The sequence below is a fragment of the Solanum verrucosum genome, unplaced genomic scaffold (genome assembly GCF_900185275.1).
Source record: "Solanum verrucosum unplaced genomic scaffold, falcon-dt-bn FXZP01000070.1, whole genome shotgun sequence".
NCBI classification, from domain to species: domain Eukaryota; kingdom Viridiplantae; phylum Streptophyta; class Magnoliopsida; order Solanales; family Solanaceae; genus Solanum; species Solanum verrucosum.
In genome coordinates this window covers 59,050-82,456 of record NW_026020244.1, presented here as the reverse complement: position 1 = coordinate 82,456, position 23,407 = coordinate 59,050, and the positions used below count along the sequence as shown (strand labels likewise).

Sequence of the window (23,407 nt, the reverse complement as noted above, 5' to 3'; positions counted from 1 at the left end):
CAATTATTGCGTAATTATTCAATATTGCGCAATTTTCTTCATTTCATTATGGAAATAATCCAAAACTTATTTGCAGTTATTATTATATACAAAAGATTATTTTTCCACTCTTTGTCTAATATCTCTTTACCACATGAGGTATAGCTCCAACGGTTTTATATTTTGATTTGACACTCCTTTCATTAGGATGACTAAAGCTAATAAGTGCCTTAAAATAAAAAATACATCAAACCTTTAAACTTTTATTTCTTATATTTTTTTATGTCTTGAAAACTATTCTTTTAGATTTTTTAAGATGCAGAATTCTGTTAGTATATTTAAAATTCTTTTTAAGATACAAATTTATTTATTAATAAAAAAGTTATATATATATATATATATATATATATAAATGTTTTTTGATCTTGTGGTCTTAAACATGTCGTGTGGAAAGTTAAATTTAAAAATTGACAAAAAAGAAAGAAACATTCTTTAATGTCACGAAACAAACTAAGAAAAGCAAGATAAATTACTTGAAAGATACAATATAATTTATTTATTTTTTAAAAATGCTTAAAATAATTCTATTATTACTGAAAAATGAGGTCCCTCAAATTTGAGGGCCTAAGTCAAATGCCTCATTTTTAAAGGGCATCAAATCGCCCCTGTGCTTCACTAGTCCTCTTTCCTTTCTTGACGATGAAGTAAAACAAGCTTATGATCATATTACCTTAGATAGAAACAAGTTGATAGGATTTTTTTTTACAATCCTATGTCCACCCCACCCCCATATGGCAACATGGGGAAAAAAAAGCAACGAAATGAAATCATGCAATACAACACTATGAATGATACCAAGTAAAACCCATAAAATTACCCCTTATAGAAGATAAATAAACACTACGTAATTTTATTGCAACAGAATTTACGACTATAATATGACTATCATGTGGACCACTCTTGTTCCGTCCCCTCTATTAGAAAGAAAGAAATGGTACAATAATTAGAAGGTTTGGGGTATATAAACTATACAAATTGATGATGATTTATCATCAAGAAGAAAGATCGGAACAAATTATTCATTTAAGTTCGAGATTTCTCTTTTTTTTTTCTTTTTTTTTTTTTGAATTTAAAAAGGGGAGTGTGTACGGAGAAATGTCAAGAAGATATTGGAATAAATTTGAAAGAGATGATAGAAGTAGGAGTTCATTTTAGCCATAATACTAGAAATGAAATCCTAAAATAGCGCCTTATATCTTTATAAAGCTTAACGGAATCCTAAAACTAAATTGAATTTCCAGTATGTATATATATATCAAGAATTTTCTAATCTTATAGGTGACAGACGTCAAAGTTGTTGTATTTAATTTGATTTTGTATAAGACTTGGCTGAGCAAAAAGTAAATAAATTATTAGTATAATCAAGAACTGGAATTTCATCAATCTCAAAACATGAACACCATTCTGTTTGTTTTTTGTTTACGTAAATGTTTCAATCGCATCTTCTAGCTCCAAAGACAAGCACCATAACATGCTAAAACTATATAAAAGCATAGCAGTTTGATCTGAATAGTATCTAAAAGTTTCAACTAAACTTACACCGGGCAAATGCATGGTCGCACAGGCTCCCAGCAGAGGGGTTTGCTTGATTCTTGGCAGTGTAACAAACAATTTTCAACTGCACCAAGATAAGATCTCTGAAAAATATTGAGTAGATTGATAAACCTGATATCGAACACCTGCATACTAACATATTTGATATAACCCTTAATCTTCCTGTGCCTGTTTTTCTTTTCTTTGGGGTCGAGATCCTCTCAATCCCTTTGGACTTCCATTCCATGTCTCTGTAAACAAGTCTTTGTACTTCTCTAGTAAGCGATCCTTCTGATCAAGATAGCCTTGCACCTCATATGTATCAGCTACTTTCTGTACAATGGACTTATCAGGAGGTTTCCGATCAAATGCTTCTAAGCCTTTGAATAGCTTAATAAGATCCTCAAGCATATGATTACGATAATATACAGAAATCATAAGACTACATAACCGCCAGGGCACAGAATGCAGATCAGAACCGATTTTCTTGTTCCAAAACTCATGTGCCTCTTTTGCTCTGTGATCCATATCCAGTGCTTTAATTAACTGTTCATATGTCCCCATTGTATTTCCCTGACCCTTGCTTAACATCCACTTAATAACCTGAACAATTCTATGCCATTGTTGCTCTTTCTCTAGTTTGAGCAATACCTGCTTTAGGGATCCAATGGGGAAATTCCGCTCCCATGCAACCCAAGCATCAAGTGCACCATATACAGCTTCCTTACTATCCTTTAGATCAAGAAGTGTATTTACAAGAAAGCTAATCTTGTCCTTCCTTGAGACATTTTCTCCTACTTGGGGCTTGGAGTTGCCTCCAATGGGTTTTCCTGCGAGGGAAGAGAGAGATTTATAGCCAAATCGATCACCTAAGGACCCCGCTGTCTCCGCATCACCCCTGTTGGAGATTGAATGTCGCACATCTGTACTGTAACGGCAAGTGAGTATGGAAGTTCTATTCACTGTAAGTTGACTGATTTGTCTAGCCAGTCTTGTAATTATTGCTAATTTGGACATCATATGTAGCCTGGCACTCATGTAAAAACAACAAGGTATCAATGCATGAATTATCAGAGTAGAAATTTTCAGGACATAATTTGCATTGCCACAACAGTAAAGCACCAGTTATCTTAAACAGTAAGCTCCAACACTTGAAAATTGACAAAATAACAAAAGATAATGTCTAGCTGTTAGTAAATACCTAGACTCAAAAGCAAACATCACAGTGCAATCACAACTTCTATGCACAGAAAGTTGGACTTTGACCCATACCGAAGATAATTCGCCAAACTACAACTGGGAGAGTGGCGTTTTTTGAAGTGTCAGTACATTATGAACCCAACACTTGGAACCTTGCAAGTTATAGCCAACAGAGAAGAGGGGGGACTCAGGTGAATTCCATCAGCATGGAATAAGAACATGTGGTAGAAGGGCTAGCTAATATCTTTCCCTGGGAGCAGTGTAAGTAATGTCAGACTATTGGGAAATGGGCAATTAATACTTTGATATGTCATCTAAAGTGTGTAGGGTAATTGAGAATGAATACTAAATTCTGTACTCTATACCAATTGGAGAACTGATTTTGCAGTTGACAGAGCGGTAGGATTGAATTAATTGACACTCATCCTTCTTTCCATATGAATAAATGCTGCTATTTTGTGCTTTATCAACATTGTCTAGAAGCTGTACGTTCTTGATACCTTTTTTGATATCTATATGGGGCTACTTGTCTCTGTTTCTGCATATTCAAGAAAATCTCTCCACACAGAATATTAGTGATCTGACTCTGTTGTTAGAGTTATATGACATTCAACTCAAGCTAGAGGAGGAAGTTCCTGTGAACTATTTCAATAGGTCTCCTACTCTCTTTTTGATCTTGAGAGTATATGATATGATATATATAGGGTTTGTTAATTATTACCTATCAACATCCCGCACTTAAACCTTTGTTCTTCCTAGAGCAAGGCAAACTCAATAACAGAATAAGTTCAATCCATCTTTAAACTCCGAAGATAACCAAGCCAAAATTTCAATTAGGGTTAGAACATACCAAGCCAAAATTTCAATTAGGGTTAGAACATACCAACGACTTTGGTTGATACCAACAATTAGTCTACGTGCATATGAATCATTACAAACTTCCCCATATTTTAAAATCAAAATTTCTAAGATTTTAAAACTACCACAATAATCAAGTTGACATCTCAACCTCAAGAATTAACTCCTTTCACTTGCTCAAGTGCCCTTAATTAAGAAGTTCAGTAACTTTTCTCCTTCCTAACTCATGTGCCCTCACCAACAATCAAAAGAAAGTCGCAATCACTCACAACATAACCAATCTCTTTTTCAGAATCTCACAATATAACCAATGTATTACAAGGAACATGAAAGATAGAAAGAATTCACTCACACTCACAAAACATTCAAATGTAACAATGTAGGAAACTCAGTCTAAGATCAACTAGGACTTGAATAGGGTTGTAATGTGGGGAGCATGGTAGGAAAAATATGGATAAAAGTGACTCAAAATTCCCTTAAGCACCACCAATACTTCAACTAGTTCTTCTTATGTAGCAAAAATGCCTTCTTTTTTCGAGCTTCGATTATTCTACTCAAGCCTAAAACTCAATCACTCACCTCCATACTTGGAATTATGTGCATTCATCCAAGTTTTTAAAGTGCTCTAGGGAATAGGATAAAAATGACATATTAATAAATATCAAAAGGTTAAGGGTTAAAAAATGGATGCCAACAAAAAGGATAAAAGGCTCAAACGGGGTGACTAGGGTAAAAATAATGTAAGATAAGTATATTTAGGCTCTAGCAATTCAATAAAGGCCCTTTTTCATTGCTTAAACAACGTAATACCCAAAATTTCACCTCGAAAAACAATTCTAGACCACAATGTGTGCAAATGAATTTTCCAAATAAACCTCACCTGACATGACACATGAATTATTCAGGACGAATCAATTCCAACTCCCAACAAGAACAATTGAGGCAAATAAATACAATACCAATCAGTGAGCAGTGAGTCAAACCATGATCCTAAGAGTCACTAACAACATCATTTTTGTCAATGACTCAATTCAATTCAAGAGTCTACACAAAAAACCATGGGGAGTTTATTTAACTCATACTCAAAAGTCTAACTATGTTCGTATCAAACAAGTCACGAGATAGCTAGAGAGGGATATTCAACACCAAAGCTTTTCTTTTTATTTAGGCGGAATGACCTAAAAGACCCTTGTACTTGGTTCTGTTTGTAAGTTGGACCCTTGTACTTTCGACTTTGCCAATTGAACCCTTAAACTTACTGAAACACAATATGTTAAATATTGACCAAACATATGTGGCACCAATATTGCTAACTTGGAATATTGCGTGATTCCACGCGTTTTAAAGCAAATAGTATAATATTTTATATTTAAAAAAAAATTAAAAAATGAAAAACAAAACAAAAAGAAAAAAGAAGAAGTCTTCTTCTTCAGACCTTTCAGCCCGCAAAACATTAAAATTCAAAAAAATATGAAAAATAAAAAGAAAAAAGAAGAAGTCATCTTGCTCAGACCTTTTAGCCCTCGCCCCCAAACCTAACCAAATTTCTTTTTTCCATTCCACTTTTTTCCTTTCATCTCTAGATCCGCCCACCATTTCCATCCCGTTCTTCTTCTTAGCGCCCCGCATCACTACCCCAACCCCCCCCCCCCCCCCCCGATATTTTCTCAAAAGTTTCTTCTTCTGCTACAAGCCAACACCACCTCTACTTCTTTTCGTTTTGCCATATTTTCACCTTCAAAATCTCAACTTTGTAATTATTTTTCGAGTTTTGTATGAGTTAGTGTAGGTTGATAGTGGGTATTGAAAAATTGAAGAACTTCATTGATAAAGCTTCAAGAATGATAAATGAGTTTTGTGAATTTATGAAATAAATTCAAAATTGTAACGGAGATTTGTTGGGTGTGTGTTTGTGAACCTAGAGTGTGAAATTCAAGTCAAATAGGTAAGAATTCCACCAATTTGATACTCAATTTGAGAGCAAATATGGAGAAAATAATGTTCAAAACTCTCTAGAATATGCAAGTAGTCTTTTATTTTTTATTTTATTTTTTTAACATTTAATTTCTTATGTGTCATTAAAAATGACGTGGAATTTCACGTGTAAACGAGGTGTATTACACGTAAACATATAAGATGAGAAAGGGGTTTTAAATAGTGTGTTTCAATGAGTTTAAGGATCCAATTGACAAAGTCACAAGTATAAGGGTCCAACTTACAAACGGAGCCAAGTACAAGGACCTCCCAGGTCATTCAGCCTTTTATTTATTTCTAACTACTAATTAATTCCTGAAAACACCTGGTTAAAAAATAAAAGATGTTCTGGAGGAAAGAACCGTGGCTTAACGAAACCCAAGAACCTTATTACTATCTAATCGCCTCACCGTACCCAAGGTTGTGGATTATTTCCTCCCAGGATAAAACGAATATACATATTAAAGAAGTAGCGGTACCTCACACTTCAAAAACTTAAGCGAATTCAAAAGTCAGCAACGAAATCACACAAACTCTACTTTGTTTGTAAGAAAATGTATGCAAAAGAAGGAGAAAAGTCAATAATGAAAACTGATAGGAAATCTCTCTATTTATAGTCAATGATGGGTTTGAACTCACATGTTTAGAACAGACTCGTCATTTTAGAAAAGGCATGGTGTCTTTTGGGAAAGGAAATGTCTATTCGCAAATTAATTAATTAATCACATCATTTGTCAAAACTGAAGTTGATGATGACGGTGCTAGGGGAACCCTCTACTTAACCCTTAAGAGCCAAAGAATGTGTTTTCTAATATAAGCACAAAACTTTTCCTAGAAATGACTTTTCATTTTCCCCTCATTTAGTTCCCCACATTTCCCATTCACACCTTATTTAAACCCAACACAAGATAGCGGTCACACAATGTGATCAACCTCTTCTCCAAAAACAAAATTAGAATGTGGTTTCTAATATAAGCACAAAACTTTTCCTCTCTTCTGCCGATGAGTGAGAAATTATTTTTCATTTTTCCCCTCACTTAGTTCCCCACATTTCCCATTCACCCTTTATTTAAACCTAACACAAGATAGCAGTCACACAATGTGATTAACCTCCTCTCCAAAAGAAAAAATTAGAATGTGTTTTTTAAATATAAGCACAAAACTTTTCCTCTCTTCTACTTATGAGTGAGAAATGACTTTTCATTTTCCCCTCACTTAGTTCCCCACATTTGTCCTTCACACCTTATTTAAACCCAACACAAGATAGCAGTCACACAATGTGATTAACCTCCTCTTCAAAAACAAAATAGTCGCCACAGACGGTCACATTTTCATTTTTAAGATGACAGACATTCAATACAATGCCAAAAGACTGCTTATCTGAATTGTGGAAAATTTTCATTTTGAGGACCAACCCAAAACCACCCAACACTTGCTTATAATCAACCCCTCGTGTATCTTGGTTACTCGGACTTCACTAACGACTGAACTTATCACTCAAACAATTCGTCAAACACCTTACCTGCATAATACAGTTAAGTATATCGCAACCAATACTAACAACGCGGTGGCCCCTCCCAATTACGTGGGAATTATAGTTCAGGTATCAACGACACAAATATGAGAACATGAACCACAATCTTCTCTATTAATCGCAAAACAATTTCAATTCACAGGGGTCAGGGATGTTGCGAGACAGAAGGGAAAGTGCAAGAGAGAAAACAGGAAGGAGAGAGAAGAAGAGAGATAAAACAGTACCAGATGATCGCCGGCAACCGGCAGTGGACTGAAGTGACCGGAGGTGTTGCGTGCTGTGGTGTGGTGTGGTGTCAAGAAAGCAAGTTAATAAAGAAAGGAAAAGTGCGGCAACATTGTAATCTGTAACTTTGATTTCATTTTATATTTATGTGTTTTTTCTTAACTGTGTACAAATAGATATTTTAATTTTTATAAAGTTGAGCAAGTAGACATATAAATTATATGTGGTATAATATACGTAGGACATCATATATAACTAAATTATCATACCACATAGAACGTGTATGTCTATTTATATATTTTTATACAAACTTAAATATCTATTTATACACACAAAAAATTGAAAAGCATAAATATGAAATAAAATCAAGTCAAAGGACATTATGTATTGTGCCTTTGTAATTTAGAGCTGATTTTCTTACGAAATGCTTCACTTCATATATATTTCTATCTTTATAAAATTGGTTGGAATAAAAATTTAATTTTAAATTTTTAAAAATTCATTTAGCGGTATATAGCATATTTTTACACATATTTTTTTAACTTCTTTAATTATTAATATTTGAGTTTTTTATTCATATAAAATATTTTGTATGTACATGTAATCATCCAATACTTAATATACATAATTCCTTTACTTCACTTAAATTTTATTGTTGATTTGATATGGAATTTAAATACATAAAGAAAATTTCTGAATTTTATGATATTAAATAAAATATATTAAAATATTTTTAAATTTTGTAATTTTAAATATGTTAGGAAAAAAAATTAAAATTAAAAATTGATTTTTTTAAATAGACTAAAAATAAATTATAAAATAAAAACTAAGGTAGAACTTAAATTTGAAATAACATTTGGATATATATAATAGTTTTCGGTCTCAATTTATATGACACTTTTTATTTTTTGAGAACTAAATGATTTAAGTTTGATTGAAAATTTATCACACTATAACGTTAAATCAAAATAATTGACTATTTAAAATATTTCAACGGGTATATAATCGTCAAAAATAAACTTGTTTGAATCGCAATATTCAAAAGATGTCACGTAATTTGAGACGGAGCCAATAAAACAGGCATTTTTCCTAGAACACGTGTCAACTCTTGAGCTAAGCTCGGTGCCACTTCTCTCACCTGTGCACTTCACATCTGGACTTTGTGCAGGACTTTGTTGCACAAACTCTGTCACGCAAAAAAAAAACAAAAAACTGAAGAAAACCCAAGTGACATTGATGAAATTTCCATCAAACAAGTGATGATTTCCATGGAAGAAAATGATGAATTTGATGAGCAACAAGAAGAAGAATATGTTGATGACAATGAAGATGAACTACTAAAGAACAACAATTTATCAGTTCAAAACTCATCATCAAATTGGTTCATAAAAATGTTATCTTTACAAGTAGAAATCATCACAACTATCTTAATTTCAATAGTTTCCCCTATTTTCTACATCCTCTCTTTTGCTAATATTTTTGAAGAAGAAGAAACTGAAAAGAAGGTCTCTGTAGCTGTACATGTTGTAGCTACAGTTCCTTCAAAGTTACTTAATGGAGTTACTCTGCTGCTAAAGAAATTTGGGGTTGGAATTCTTGGAGCTGCATATGTTGCTATAGTTTTGATAACTTTGTTGATTGTGTCTGGGATTTTGGGATTTGGGTTGGTTAGGATGTGGATGGAAGAGCCTGTGGTTTTGAGAGAACAGTTGTATTTTGACTATGCAGATGTGAATCCAAAGGCTGTTTTCTCTTTTGGTGGAGATTATAGTTATAAGAATGATATTGGTGTGCCTGTTGGGCATACAATGTATGTTTCTTTGTTTCTACTTATGCCTGAATCTGATTTCAATAGAGACATTGGTGTTTTCCAGGTACATTTCTCTCTCTATATATATATATAGATTGCTTCAAATATGTGTTTTACCTAAACCCTTAAAAGATCTCAGCCAGCAAGTAAACACTCCAACTTTGAAAGTGCATGTGTAGACACCTCAAATTGGTCCTCCCAACTTGTCCCCACTTGTTTCTTGTGGATGATGAGGATGAGACACATAAATTTTGGAGGTGTTTTGGTAGTTATTATGTAAGTTGGGAGTGTTCATTCTCCACCAGGGAGACGAGGCAACTTGGTCTCAACTGACAACTAAATACTCCACTCCAATTTGTTTCCACTAGTTTTCTCGTGGACGACTCTAACCTGACACATAAATTTTGGAGGTGTTTAGGTAGTGTTTAGATGTGCAAAGTGGGAGTGCTTGCTTGTTAGTTGATACCAAGTTTAAGTGTTTGCTTATGTATTATGCTTTCTTATCTATGGGCTAATAACAGGTAAATAGAATGAAGAAAAAAAAAGCTAACATTACTTTAGGTATTCATAGCTTCTTTTTATCAGTTGGTTGCAGAAGCATTATCAAAAGAGGGGTTGGTAATGGCGACATCAAGTCATCCGTGTATGTTGCGATTCAGAAGTCTGCCAATCCGTCTGATGCGCGAATTTATAATGAGTGTGCCCCTAGTACTTGGGCTTACTGCTGAAACGCAAACGATTGTTGTTCCGATGTTAAAGCATAAGGAAGGTCTTCCAAGGACAGAAGCAATCAGAATAACTATGATACCTCGAGCCGGAACTTTCGGCCTGCCCCAACTTTATCAGTCACAGATCATATTGAAATCTCAGCCTCCTTGGTATAAAAACTTGGTTTACAAGTGGAAATGGACATTTTTGTCTGGACTTCAATGTACATGTATGCCACTCTGCTAGTTGTTCTCCTCAACTGGTGCAGACCGCTCGTGTTTCCAGTGATTGTGACAAGCTTCATGACTAGTGCTGATGTGAATTTAACAGTAGAAGCACCGGAAGAACCACAAGAGAAAGGTCGAGAAGAAAGTGATGTGTCAGAATCAGTCAGAAGATGGCGGCAAAGCAGAAGAAAGAGGAAGGCGATGCTTCAACAAAGTGTGTCACCAGAGCTCGCGGATGATTCTGCGTCAAGCATTTCCATAACTAGGGAAGACACAGCGGATTCAAGCGAGTGAAGTGTTTTTAGAAGTGAAAAACCAATGATAGATTGGTTTGTATAGGTTTTTGGCCAAGACAGTGCTGTTTCAGTAGTTAAGCGTTTGTTTTCCTAGTTTTTTAGCATAAATATCTGAATCTTGTTCTGTTCAAGCGACCAAACCACAGGAGTTGAGGTTTCCTGTAGACAGACAAATTTACAATGTCAATCAGGAGAATGTAATCGAAATAGTTGCACACTGAAGGTTGCAAAAACTCTTGCAATTAACATGAGGTAAAACCACCATGAATTCGGACATACAAACTGCATATTCGATGGTGCTCATGTCGAGTTAGATTAGTTGAAGCAATGTAATTACATAACTGCTCTTCTCCTCCTTGTAAGGCGAAGCGAAATGTATGGCGGCACTTTCTCTCTGGTGTAAGTGAGTGCGATTTGAGTATTCCGTTGACCTTCTTTTATAGATAGATAACATCTTGAAACAAACAATCCTACAATAACAAATTTCAGGTAAATTTACACACATTTGCGATCAGTGAAGAGAATACTAATCAGATGAAAGAAAAGCAAAATACCAATCAATTGTTCAAACAAACATCATCAAAAGTCAAAACTATGCGAACATAAAAAAGGAACTTCTCGCTGCAATCTGCTCCGTGCATAATAGAAATTTATCACTCTAATATTTATCTTGTACACAGTGCGTTTGGAGTGTTTCGACTTACGAGTTTAATCGAACATGTTCATATTTGAATACTACAATTTGTATGTTAACTTTTGTAGTCAAGCAAGTTGAGTTCAAAGTTCTCTTTGAAATTGGGTAGATGTCATGGAGCTTTTCTCTCAATCTACTTGGAGTGTTTCTCGCAAGTTACTTTCATAAGTTCTCTTTGAAATTGGGTAGATGTCATGGAGCTTTTTTCTCAATCTACTTGGAGTTATGGGGTGATCCACCTACCAAATTAGGTCTACGGTATATGTTATGGTCCCCTGTTATGGATCTAGTTACGGGACGCTGCAAGATAAAATCTGAAGTTTTCTTTTTTTTACCTATGGTACTAGTTCATTAAGAGAGAACCTGCAATCTCTTGAGTTTGAAGTACTCAAAAACTTGACTAATTTTCTGCTCATCTTTCTATTGAATTCAATAACTTAAATACAACATTGGTGATTAACCACCCACCTAATAACAAGGAAATAACTTTCTACTACTACTGAAATGAGAAAGTGGAATAACCTCCTTACTACTAATAACTACTACACAGAAAACAACTGCTACAGAGAAAACATTGTTACAGAGGACCTATTACAGAGAAAACAGAAAAACATAATGAATAGCTACTGATTTAATTTGCATGCATAAAACTGTTGGTAGACTAAAAGGGTACTAACATTACTCCCCTCCTTCAAATTGCAAATGTCCTCAAGCGCTAAGTGTGGAAAGTAATTCTTCTTCATTGTTAATGAAATCAATCCAGAATAACTTCTTGCACTGATGACCTCGAGTGAATGGTTCATCACAATTGAAACAAAGTCCCTTAAGTCATCTTTCCTCCATTTCAGATCTTGTCAGTTTCTTCACAAATCTAACATGTTGTTAAGGTGAGAAGTTTGTTGTCTTTGATTTGCAAACATCTAACAATTGCGAACAAATGGGTTATTCCTTGCATTCATAAAGTCGGGATAAACTCATCGCCGTAGCCAAATCTGGAGGATTATGCAACTCAACCTCAATTGCTATATAATCAGTAAGACCGCTAATATAAAGTTCAATTTTTTGTGACAACATAAGTGTACCAGCCCGCGAAATTAATTGCTCAAATGTTTCTTGGTAATCTGCCACAGACTTGATCTGGCGTAGCTTAGCCAATTCTCCCAATTTCTGACTTCTGATTGGTGGCCCAAAACGAAGGTTACAATGACATTTGAAGTCATCCCAAGACAGTTAAGGCAGATCTGTCTCTAATTGAAGAAACCAAAGTTGTGCATTGCCCTCCAAATGAAAAGAACCAAGTCCAACCTTTTCTTCTTTCAGAGTTTGTTGGTGTCAAAAGAAGTGTTCACACCAGTTCAACCATCCCAAAGGGTCCTCTTGACCATTAAATCGTGGAAATTCAGTTTTGTATGTCGAGGAATGATGAAACTTCCACCTATACTTTACCCTTCCAACTGCGATTCTGACTGATATGTTCAGTTGAATCAAAATCGACCTTAGAATTTACTAAATCCTGTGTGAGTGCATCCAAGCGAGCATTTGTTGCTTCATGTCTGGCTAAATTGGTTGCACGTTCTTCTTGGGACAAATTCACTAATTGTGCTAGTTGAATTTGGTCTCCCATAACCCTCGTTTCTGATACCAAGTTGTTATGGTCCCCTGTTATGGATCTAGTTACGGGACGCTGCAAGATAAAATCTGAAGTTTTCTTTTTTTTACCTATGGTACTAGTTCATTAAGAGAGAACCTGCAATCTCTTGAGTTTGAAGTACTCAAAAACTTGACTAATTTTCTGCTCACCTTTCTATTGAATTCAATAACTTAAATACAACATTGGTGATTAACCACCCACCTAATAACAAGGAAATAACTTTCTACTACTACTGAAATGAGAAAGTGGTGGAATAACCTCCTTACTACTAATAACTACTACACAGAAAACAACCGCTACAGAGAAAACACTGTTATAGAGGACCTATTACAGAGAAAATAGAAAAACATAATTAATAGCAACTGATTTAATTTTCATGCATAAAATTGTTGGTAGACTAAAAGGGTACTAACAGTATAGTTTCTAATTCATTAAACCGTTTATCGAACGATACCATGTCTAAGTAGAGTGATATTAACATTTTTGTGAAACTGTGTAAGCAGTTAGGAAGACGTGGGCCCCTAGGTCGGTGGAAATTTTCAGATCATATATGCATCATTTTCACTTTGTTTGAATTCATCCCTCTCGTTCAAATCAGAACCAAAAACGTCCTAAACACTCTCTGAAGGTTTCCCTACTGGTTGTAGCTGATGGGTTGGTCTGGCCCTGTCCCAACCACCTATGTTTTGTGCGGCACTGTCGGCCTTGCTGTTTACTGATGTCTCTGATTTGCCTTCATCGACCTTATGTATATACATGTGTTGGGCTGATTTTCGTGCAGGTTATCCTATATTGAGACCTTGTCTGTTTGTTCAGTTTATTCTATCATTCGAGCATACGCTACATGGCAGCCTTGCCTGCCCAAACGTCTGTGGTTTCAAATTATAAGGTTTATATTAGGTTCACTCAGTCAGACAAGGCAGTGGGTACCTGTCACGCCTCCCCAAGTTTGGGGCGTGACATCTCTCAACCCCCACTTACAATTGTTTGGGAAAAGCTATCCCTTTGAATAACTATCTTGCCAAAAATGGCTCAATGGATGTGTTTTTACCTTATACCAAATTCGCATAAAAGCCAAAAGGACACAAATTACGACTATACAGTACTAAAGTAATTTAAAGACCACAAAACAAATTACATGTAGCAAACAAGTGATCATCTTATTGAGTTTCAAATAGAAAGCCACAGCTATGCTGCAATCAGTTGACAAAACACCTCCTTCCAACTTCTCTACCAGAAACAACAAACCTAAATGCAGAAGGACGCTATCACAACTGAAGTTATTAGTTTAAAGGGACAAACTATGATGGTACAACCAGATTGCAACGCAGCTCCATTAAGTCAATTTGTGGATGGTTTTCATATCAATGACTTCCTTGAGAGTTCCTTTCTCAAGATGATCCCACCACTTGAACAAGAAATTGTCAACGACAAGTCTGAACCAAGGGGATAGCTTCAGACCTTCCTCACCTGCATCTGCTTTCCTCAAAAGTTCTTTCAGTTGTTCTCTGTTCACGTACTTAACCTCAGCAACTTCATCTGGGTTCGGTTTCATGTTAACTTCACGGACCATGAATAGTAGATAATCAACTGCAACAGTAGACTAGGGTCAGTTTCCAGTTATAATGTAACTACACAATTAGAAATGTTAATTGCACAAGTAAACAGTTGATGTCAAAACACCATCAATGCTCTCAGTGAGATCAAAAGCAAGTGGCAAGTGTTTGTTAGCTACGAAATTGAGGCAACTACTGAACCAGTAAACAGGATAGAATGGTAAGATAAAAATAAGAAAGATTGAATTATTACGTTCGTGCTCTCCCCACTTCCCATCAGATGGAGCTTTATAAAGTATACGACCCAATGGGGTGAACTCGTCAACTGGGACATCTTCAGCTGGAATACCCAATTCATCGAGAAGCTTCCTTTGTGCAGCATTTCGTACCCCTGGCAGTTGATATAGGGTGAGGTGAAGAAGAAAATGTGGTCAAAATTAACGTTTCAGCAAAGCAGAAAATATACCAAGAGCATTCTCCTCAATAAGTTCAGACTCTCGGTAGAGTGGATGGCTGCAGCAAGTGTTGGTCCATACCAAAGGAAAGGTCACCTTTGTTGCTGATCGTTGCTGTACATAGAATAAGACAACATATTAAGAGACTTAATCTTCATGGAGTTAGGGATGGCAATAGGGTGGGTTAGGGTGGGGCAGGATAGGGGAAGCCTTGACCCGCCTACCCTGCCCTGTTTAACATTTTCCCAAAAAATTTCCCTGCCCCGCTAAGATCTGCCCTGACCCGTAAGGACAGTAAGTTTTCTAATTATTTTTTTTGTAGTCTAATTTGACATAAGTTTCCTATGTTTTCCCCCTTATTTTACTATTGTTATTTTGGGTTTTTTTTATTACAAAGTTGCAACTAGATTCTTATTTGATTTTTTCATATTAAATTAAATTAAGATTAGAATATCGATTAGCACTCGGTGTAATAAAATAGCCACTAGCCACAGGCCAAAAATTGCTTTAAAAAACAACAACTAGTACTCAGTGGTAAAGAAAATAGTAACGGCAATGGGAACTAAGAATAAGAACTAAAGCATTCATCTACGGTTCTTTTAATCATGTTACTGGGCACACTTTACATTAATTATTGTATTTGAAGAGTCAAAGTATTTTATGGCTCATTTCTTCTTGCAGGAAAGTAAACATATGAGTATACAGACAACAGATTGGCTTCTAAAGTTGAAGAAAAAATTGTTCACTTTATTTTATGGTTTGAAAATTTTTGACCCGTTACCTGCCCTGCCCTATAAAATTATTTCACAGATTGAGTTTTTGTCTACCCTACCCTACCCTGCCCTGCCCTAACTATTTCCCTCCCCTGCCCCGCCCCGCTTTGCCCCGCCATATTGCCAACCCTACATGGAATTAAAAATGACATCCAACCTAAGAGGCTAAGATACATCTAACATAAACAGCAGCTTATTATACAAGTCAATTAGTTTGATAGGTCATCTAAATACAAAGATGGAATCATACTGGACACTATTTTACTCTACAGAACAAAACCATTCGATGAGTTGCATTTACCAGCCAATTACTTTTTGCTAGCCACATCAATATATGGATATACTATCTCATAATACTAAGCAATACCCACCCCTTTAGTCTAAGTTATGTTGCTCGGACTCCTAATAAATGTCATAAGGTGTGTGTTGGATTTCATCAAAAGTAGTGAATTTTTGGAAAATTTGACACAGGTGCGGCACCGAAATTGAAGAGTCCGAGCATTCTGCTTCTACTTGCCATCTTGTCATTAACTCATCACAACTTCTCAAAAGTTGAAAGGAAAAGAATCAAAAGGAGAATTTCACACCCATTACATTGCTTCGGTCTTAATCAGTACCACATACCTGAAGAAGTAATTCATATTTTGAGTTAAATAGAAATACACTGAAAGCTCTATGCAGCAAATTTTCGGCTTCAATCTTTTCCATTAAATGACCTGCAATTATGGATTATTAGTTGTTATATTTGACAACCATGTGGTGACAAGTGGAGAACAACACTCTTGTCAAATGCACCTAGCCAAAAAAACAAATTAGGAAAACCAGATAAAAAAAAAAAAAAGGGGCAATCCCAGTCTCTCAGATACATCAAGAGATCATATACAAAAAGAAAATTATAAGAAGATTGTGGTTCAGCTGCACCATAAAAGACATAAAAAGTTCACTATACACGATAACATGCCAAATATCAATTGTCTGATTCAGATGAGGGACAATATCATCAGTTTGTTTTATAACCAACAACATCATCATATATAAGGGCTTCATCCAGGATTCTTATCCAATATCAGAGGTAGGGCTAGTTACTGTGTAGCTTACAGATTTTCGGGAAGATAAAACTACATTGTTACTGGACATTTTCACTCTCTAAGTAATTTAATTATCTGTGTACTCCCAAGCTCTTTGCTTTTAATCCATTTTGTTAAGATCAAACCACAGAAACATCAAAATGAAATATAGCCAGTCAGGCAAATACACTAGAAGATATGCAGATGGGAATATTTTAAAAGAGGCAACTCAACTTACAATTATACTTGGTGTCATGACCAAGAACATGGTCATTCTCATCCACCAAAATACACCTGAAAGAGTCAAAACAAAGAAAAGGTGTTAAACTTGGCAAATGGGCTGGAAAATTGTTGCAACATAAATTCACTCATAACTATCTGGAATTTAATAAAAATATTCATAAACTGTGATTCATTTACCACATTAACCTATCTTGCATCTGGAAAACAAATTGATCTCAATTTTGAGCAATTTAGAAATGATATTGAATACGGTTAACTCAAAAAAAAAAAAAAATCCAAACCATTTTAATTGCAGCTCAATTGAACATAAATAGGTGTAGGCAACAATAAATAAAGAAATGAGGGATAGGTAAAAGAGAACAAACTCGTCTTCAAACATGAGACGGCGCTGTACGGCGTCCATATTAGCATCAGCCATAGTTGTAGTAGGGGCGGCGGAATTGCACCGGAAACGGCAACGGAGAGAGGAAACAGGTAGGGTATTAGGAAGAAGAGAAGATTTTGGTAGCCGGAGTGAAGAAGGAGAAGTTATAGGGGAGGCGATGAACCTCCGCAAGAATTGTAAAGAAGGTGAAGCAGTAGTCAGCGACATCTGCTTGTTCCCATCAATTCCTCTCATTCCTTTTCTTCTGCTTCTCCTCTTATATATATTTAACTTTTTTTTGGGGATTTTCTTCTTCTCAACAAAATACCAACCCCTCTAGGCACATAATGTTTTACAATAAAATACTATTAAGTTGATTATTATTTTATTTTATTTTATTTTTGGTATGTAATTAAAAATATTTATATATAATCTAGATAAATATTATGGAATGTGAGTTTGTGTGGTAACGGAAATGGGGCTAGAAGCAACGGTGAAGATGAGTCTGGTGTATGAAAGGAAAATGTTTTGAAAACAAAAAATATTATCCCAAGATGATTTATATATAATTTAGCAAATATTAGGTAGACGGAATGGAGTGGAGAGTGGTGGTTCGGGAATGGTGGGGTTGGGATGGTCAAGGGAGGGGAGTTGGGGGTGTCTGGTGGGTTGGGAAGAGATAATAAACTTGGGATGTTACTTAGGAGTATTTAATTTGTTTTACCTACTTTGATTAAGGAAGTCATTTTTTTTATTTTAAGAAGTTTGGTTTTTTTAAGAAAAAAAAGTTGATCAACTAAACATGTAAAAATACGTATATGTATGAAGATATGAAGGTTTGAAGAATATATAAAGATTTGAAGGTTTGAATATATGGGGATTTAAAAATATGAAGATATCAATATTTGAAGATTGTATTAAAATTTGAATGATGTCTGCAATTTGTATTAAAAATGTTAGATCCTTATATTATAAGGGGTCGTTTGGTAGAGTGTATTAGGAAAAATAACGCATGCATTAGCACTGTGTATTACTAGTACCTTGTTTGGCACTCTTTTCCAACCTATGTATAACTAATGCTTGCATTAGTTATACATTCTATTGTGTATTAAAGTGTGTATTGCTAATACCATGGATTTCTAGGTATTAGCAATACAATGGTTTTAATGCATGCATTAGATTAACTAATGACAAAACTACCCTCTATTATTATTATTAATAATAATAATTATTATTATTATTATTATTATTATAATAATTATTATTATTATTATAACTATAATTATAATTATAATTATTATTATTATAATTATAATTATAATTATTATAATTATAATTATAATTATAATTATTATTATAATTATTATAATTATTATTATTATAATTATTATTATTATTATTATTATTATTTTTGTAAAAGAATGTGGGGGTATTTTTGTAAACAAATATTTTTTTAATAGTCTTTATACAAGGCTTGCTATTTCCAATACATCAAACCAAACAATGTATAAGAAATAATGCAAGCATTACTAATGCTTGCATTACTAATGCATGTATTACTAATACATCATATTCAACATTATTCTTATACACTCTACCAAACGACCCCTAAGTGTATTATAAATTATTCTAGTTAGTATCGTTAAGAAATAATTGATGTCTTCAATATCTATTATAAATGTATTGTTCATGAATAAAACATGTATTATAGGTGTCCTATAAACTATTTTGACTTGTATTACTAAGAAAAATAGTGATGTTTGCAATATGTATAAAAAAATATATTGTGCATGAATTGTAAATGTATCATAAGTGTATCATCTAAAAATAGTTGTCTCATATTAGTTCTGCACCTTACTAAATCAAGAAAGTATTAATTAACTTTTTTTTATATTACCCTTGCAACTAATTCATTTTTAATGTGTTCACATTTGTTTGTAAAATTTCCAAGAAGTTTTTTAAAAGGTAAATTAGTAAAATTATTATTTTATTTATGATTTCTTAAGCACCGTACAAAATGAAAAATGATCAACTAATAAGAGAAGGAGGGAGTAGTATTTAATACTAAGGATAAAATAGACACAAAATGATAAATTATCTTTTGATTTTTCAAAATGAACAAGTATTGTTGACCAACTATTTTTTAATACAGTAATAAATAAAAATGAACATATAGAGTATAATAAAATATTAGTGGAGTGATCATTTAACTTGACTATTAATTTAGTATTATATCCATCCTATATTTATTTTTAAAATACAAATAATAATCTCTTGTGTGTGTTAATTAAACATGTTGTGTTTAATTTGTATTGTGATAAGATGGATAACCACATATTTCCTCTTGATTTTTTAAAATCTATACATTAGGTTGGGCAAACCTAACCCCACGATATGGTGGAACTTTTGGGGATAAATAAATAAATATAAAGCCAATTTTTATCCATCGATATTTAAAATTGAATATCCTAAATAAGCTTCGTACATTTTTAACACCCGCAATAGGCCTTCGTACTTCTTGATGAACATATCGTAGGTTAAAAAACAGTACTATATCTGATTTATTAAGAAGGTGTTTGAATGAGTTTTTTTTTAAGTGTATTAAAGTTAAAAGCAGGTAGCTCTCTATTTTTTACTTTTGACTCTTTTTTTTTTTACTTTTTAAGTCTAAAGTAAAGTGCTTAAAATTAAAAAGTGTTTGAAAGTCAAAAACACATAAAATAAGTCAATTCAAATACCCTTTAGCGCCCGTTTGACTTAACTTTAAAAAGTACATAGTTTTTAAAAGTCAAACTTTAGTAACTTTTAGTTAAAAACTGAAAACTAGAGAAGTATTTATTTTTAACTTTTAACTTTAATTTCTTAAAGTCATTTTTAGAATATCCAAACATTCTTGAGAGCTGAAAACTACTTTAAAAACTTTTTAAGCCAAGTCAAATCCCCTCTAAATCTCCTGTAATAAATAAGAAAATTAAATTTAGTATTTTTTGAATTTCCTTGTCACCACCAATGAATGTGAGTTTTTGTGTGATTTTGAACTTTGAAGAAGTTGCTTCTGTTAACAAAATTTAGTTAGTTGTCTACAACAAATAATTCCCTCATGAAAATTGAAACCAAATTACTTTTTGTATGGCTTCATCAAAAAGAGAAGAATTAAAACATTAGTAGGAGATTTAGAAAATAGATAATATATGACATAAATAATTAAAAGAAGTGTATCAATCATAGCACGTAACTTGTCTGGCATGTAGCAATAGACATGCTTGTTCTTTTTCATCAAAGAAATTAAGTTTAAACGAAAAATGAAATTTATAATTAATGTTGAGAGAAGTATTGGAAATAGTCTTAAATTTGATGTGAATTATTATTTTCATTTTCAAATTATTGACCGCCTTAAAAATACCATTTTACTTGACTAATTGAACTAAAATACACCTCCGGTCTTGCAACGTGAGTAAAATACACCCCTAATTTCTCTCTAGTTTATGAGTGTTTTTAACACATCTCTCGATTATTTATTAAGAGACTCATGTTCCTACAAGAGTTTGATGTCACTTGCTATATAATGTGACAGATCAGGTGTATATCAGGAGTGTATATAAGTTTAGTTAGTCAATTAGAAAAATATTTTTAAGACTGTCAATAGAACGAGAATGAACCTAATAATTTGTACTAAGTTCAGAAATATTTTCAATACTTCTTTGTTAATGTTATGTAGAAATGACTAAGAAAGCAGGTCATCGACATGTCTGCGCTTTTAGTTGGGAATATTTTCTAAAATTCCATGTTTTACAAGTGCTTTGAATACTTTTCTAGCAAGCCACTTGAGCCCCACGTCCAACTTCGAATACCACACGCTCAATTTGCGGTGTATGAAATTTGAGTCCCCTTTTGTTTTACTATTGGATTCTATATTGCAGTTATTAGAAAATTTATTGTCAAACGTTAGCTAAAAATATATTATAATTTTTTTTCTAGGTGTCTTACAAATTTCTCATTAGTAGTACTATTTGGCTAACATGTCTTCTCTTCAATATTGATTAATGACAATTAGCCAAAAAGAATTGTTAACAAAAAAAAGTCTTTGAATATTATTAATATTCTTCCATTTTAATTTATATGACACCATTTAATTTGTTATAAAATTGATGGGAAAAAGGAAGATTTTTTAAATGTGTGGTCTTAGACACTTTTTGACCATTTGCGTGCTTATAAATTATTTTGTTAAAGATAAATAAATAATTTTAAAAATAAGTTTTTTCATTATAGAAAGGTAAACATTTTTTTCTAAATGGAAAAAAAAAGTGTTCCACACATAAATTGAAACGGAGAAGGTAATAAATTATTCATTTTATTTGCATTAAGTGTCACTCGATTTTTATCAAGGTAATTAGATGATTACTTTTTTAAAATGTCTCTTTGTTATAGTTATTTTGATAAGCTTTGTATCCAATTTATTTGACTAATTGAGAAATCAAAAAGAAAGAAAGAAATTCTTTTATTAGCAAATAAATGGATCTTTTTGCACGGATCATGCTCCTACTTGTGGTGATCTTTAATTTGAGCAAAAAAAATAAATAGATGTTTTACGGATCATGCTCATTTTTTGGTGATCTTTAATTTGAGGTTTGCTGCTTATTTAATCATGAAAAAAGGATAAAAAATGCGCTTACACTACGTGAAAGGAACAAAAATGTCTTTCATTTATAGTTTGGTCCAAAAATGTTCTTGTCGTCAATATTTTGGTCCAAAATGTCCTTATTGTTATTTAATAGGTCAAAATGCTCATTTTCCAAATAAATATATTATTATTTTTTTAACACATTCTTTTTTCTAATAATATTTTTTAAAATTAGGAAATGTTTATCTTACTTCAATTCAGAAAAAAATAAAAATGAAAATATTTCTTATTTTTTATCGTTATATAAATACAAATTAATGATGGATATATTATGATATTTTATATATGACATATATTATATGTCGAAAAGGGTAGATGAAATTATTCTCTTTTAATTGATAAAATGAGATTAAGAAGAAAAATAAAATACTTCCTACATTTTTATTTGTTACAATGATTTTAAAAGAAAGAATATTAGGAAGAATGTGTTTAAAAAGGGAAAAATATATAGCCATTTAGTAATTATAAAGGCATTTTTGGACCAAAGTATTGACTGCAATGACATTTTTGAACCAAAATATTGACTGTAAGGATATTTTTGGACCAAACTACAAACGAAGGACATTTTTGTTCCTTTCACATAGTTTAAGGGCATTTTTAACCCTTTTCCCTTTAATCAAAATTTGTGAGTCAAAATATTTTAGACTATGATCTAATTTCATCTTACATAAATTTAGAGAATTTTTCTTTATTCAATATAAATTGTTTAGTATATATTTCGCAAGGTATAAGTTTATAAAATATTTGCTTTGTCTGACACAAATTATGTTGTATCTGATTTGCAAGACATAATTAGTTTAAAAACACTTTTGTCTTGTCCCGCAAAAGTTCTATAGGAATAAATTGTGTCTCTTAAGATATAACTTTGTGGGTTCTAAAATTATACATATGCCTCTAACGAAATAGTTTTGTAGGTACTTGTTGGTTATGAATTGAACTTATGTCTGTAACGACATAAGTCTTATAAGAATAAAACGACATAACTTGTATTATATATTATGATACGAAAATATAAACTTTTGTTTTGAATTTTTTAATTATTTTTTTGGATTTTTTAGATGTTAGGAGTAATTTCAGTTACATTTTTATTACTAAAAATTTGAAGAACAAAAAATTAAAAAATATCAATTTAAAAGATAGAAATTAAAGATCACGATAGTGCGAATAACCTGTTGACATCCAATTTTGGCCCTCCACATTCAATTAATTTTCAAGCTTCTCCGATTTCAAACAATTTGAAATAATTGTTTTCGCAAACCAAAAAATACTTTAAAATTAATTTTCAAGACATTTTGTTATTTTTTATATAGATTGTATCTGTTTATATTTATAATATATACATAGATTCATATATTTTTCATGCTAAATAAAATTTTAGAAAATCTTCCTACTAAAATTTGGAGTTTTAACTTAGTGTGCATTTTTTCCCTTTGAAAGTCAATTAGGCTACATAACTAATCTTTTTTATTTCAAAATGACTAAGCTTTTTATGTCAAAATAATTATCTTTACATTGTCGG

General features: G+C 32.9%; 3 protein-coding genes across 3 annotated transcripts; 1 reads left to right on the top strand and 2 right to left on the bottom strand.

The window, feature by feature from the left end:
• Positions 1 to 1,369: 1,369 nt before the first annotated feature.
• On the bottom strand, positions 1,370 to 7,491 carry LOC125833022 (pentatricopeptide repeat-containing protein At4g18975, chloroplastic). The gene is made up of 2 exons (XM_049512185.1): positions 7,363 to 7,491; positions 1,370 to 2,599 (listed from the first exon to the last, which is right to left on the bottom strand). The coding sequence occupies exon 2, from the start codon at positions 2,590 to 2,592 to the stop codon at positions 1,747 to 1,749; it is 846 nt and encodes a 281-aa protein (XP_049368142.1). The 5' UTR covers positions 2,593 to 2,599; positions 7,363 to 7,491; the 3' UTR covers positions 1,370 to 1,746.
• A 1,131-nt stretch (positions 7,492 to 8,622) lies between these two features.
• Positions 8,623 to 10,402, top strand: LOC125833028 (seipin-1). Its single transcript, XM_049512191.1, is given in 3 exon segments — positions 8,623 to 9,237; positions 9,759 to 10,086; positions 10,089 to 10,402. Coding segments are annotated over 3 exon segments (1,257 nt in total).
• Positions 10,403 to 13,776: 3,374 nt separating this feature from the next.
• LOC125833023 (isopentenyl-diphosphate Delta-isomerase I-like) lies at positions 13,777 to 17,526 on the bottom strand. Its single transcript, XM_049512186.1, has 6 exons — positions 17,209 to 17,526; positions 16,839 to 16,894; positions 16,158 to 16,249; positions 14,772 to 14,874; positions 14,559 to 14,696; positions 13,777 to 14,339 (listed from the first exon to the last, which is right to left on the bottom strand). Exons 1-6 carry the CDS (start codon positions 17,460 to 17,462, stop codon positions 14,086 to 14,088), a joined length of 897 nt encoding a protein of 298 aa, XP_049368143.1. The 5' UTR covers positions 17,463 to 17,526; the 3' UTR covers positions 13,777 to 14,085.
• Between the last annotated feature and the right edge of the window lie 5,881 nt (positions 17,527 to 23,407).

Coding starts and splice junctions, on each gene's coding strand:
- LOC125833023 (XM_049512186.1), bottom strand. CDS start 17,462: ATGAGAGGAATTGATGGGAACAAGCAGATGTCGCTGACTACTGCTTCA. Junction 14,875..16,157: donor AATATGAATTACTTCTTCAG/GTATGTGGTACT, acceptor TTCTATGTACAG/CAACGATCAGCAACAAAGGT. Junction 14,340..14,558: donor GAAGTGGGGAGAGCACGAAC/GTAATAATTCAA, acceptor CTACTGTTGCAG/TTGATTATCTACTATTCATG.
- LOC125833022 (XM_049512185.1), bottom strand. CDS start 2,592: ATGATGTCCAAATTAGCAATAATTACAAGACTGGCTAGACAAATCAGT.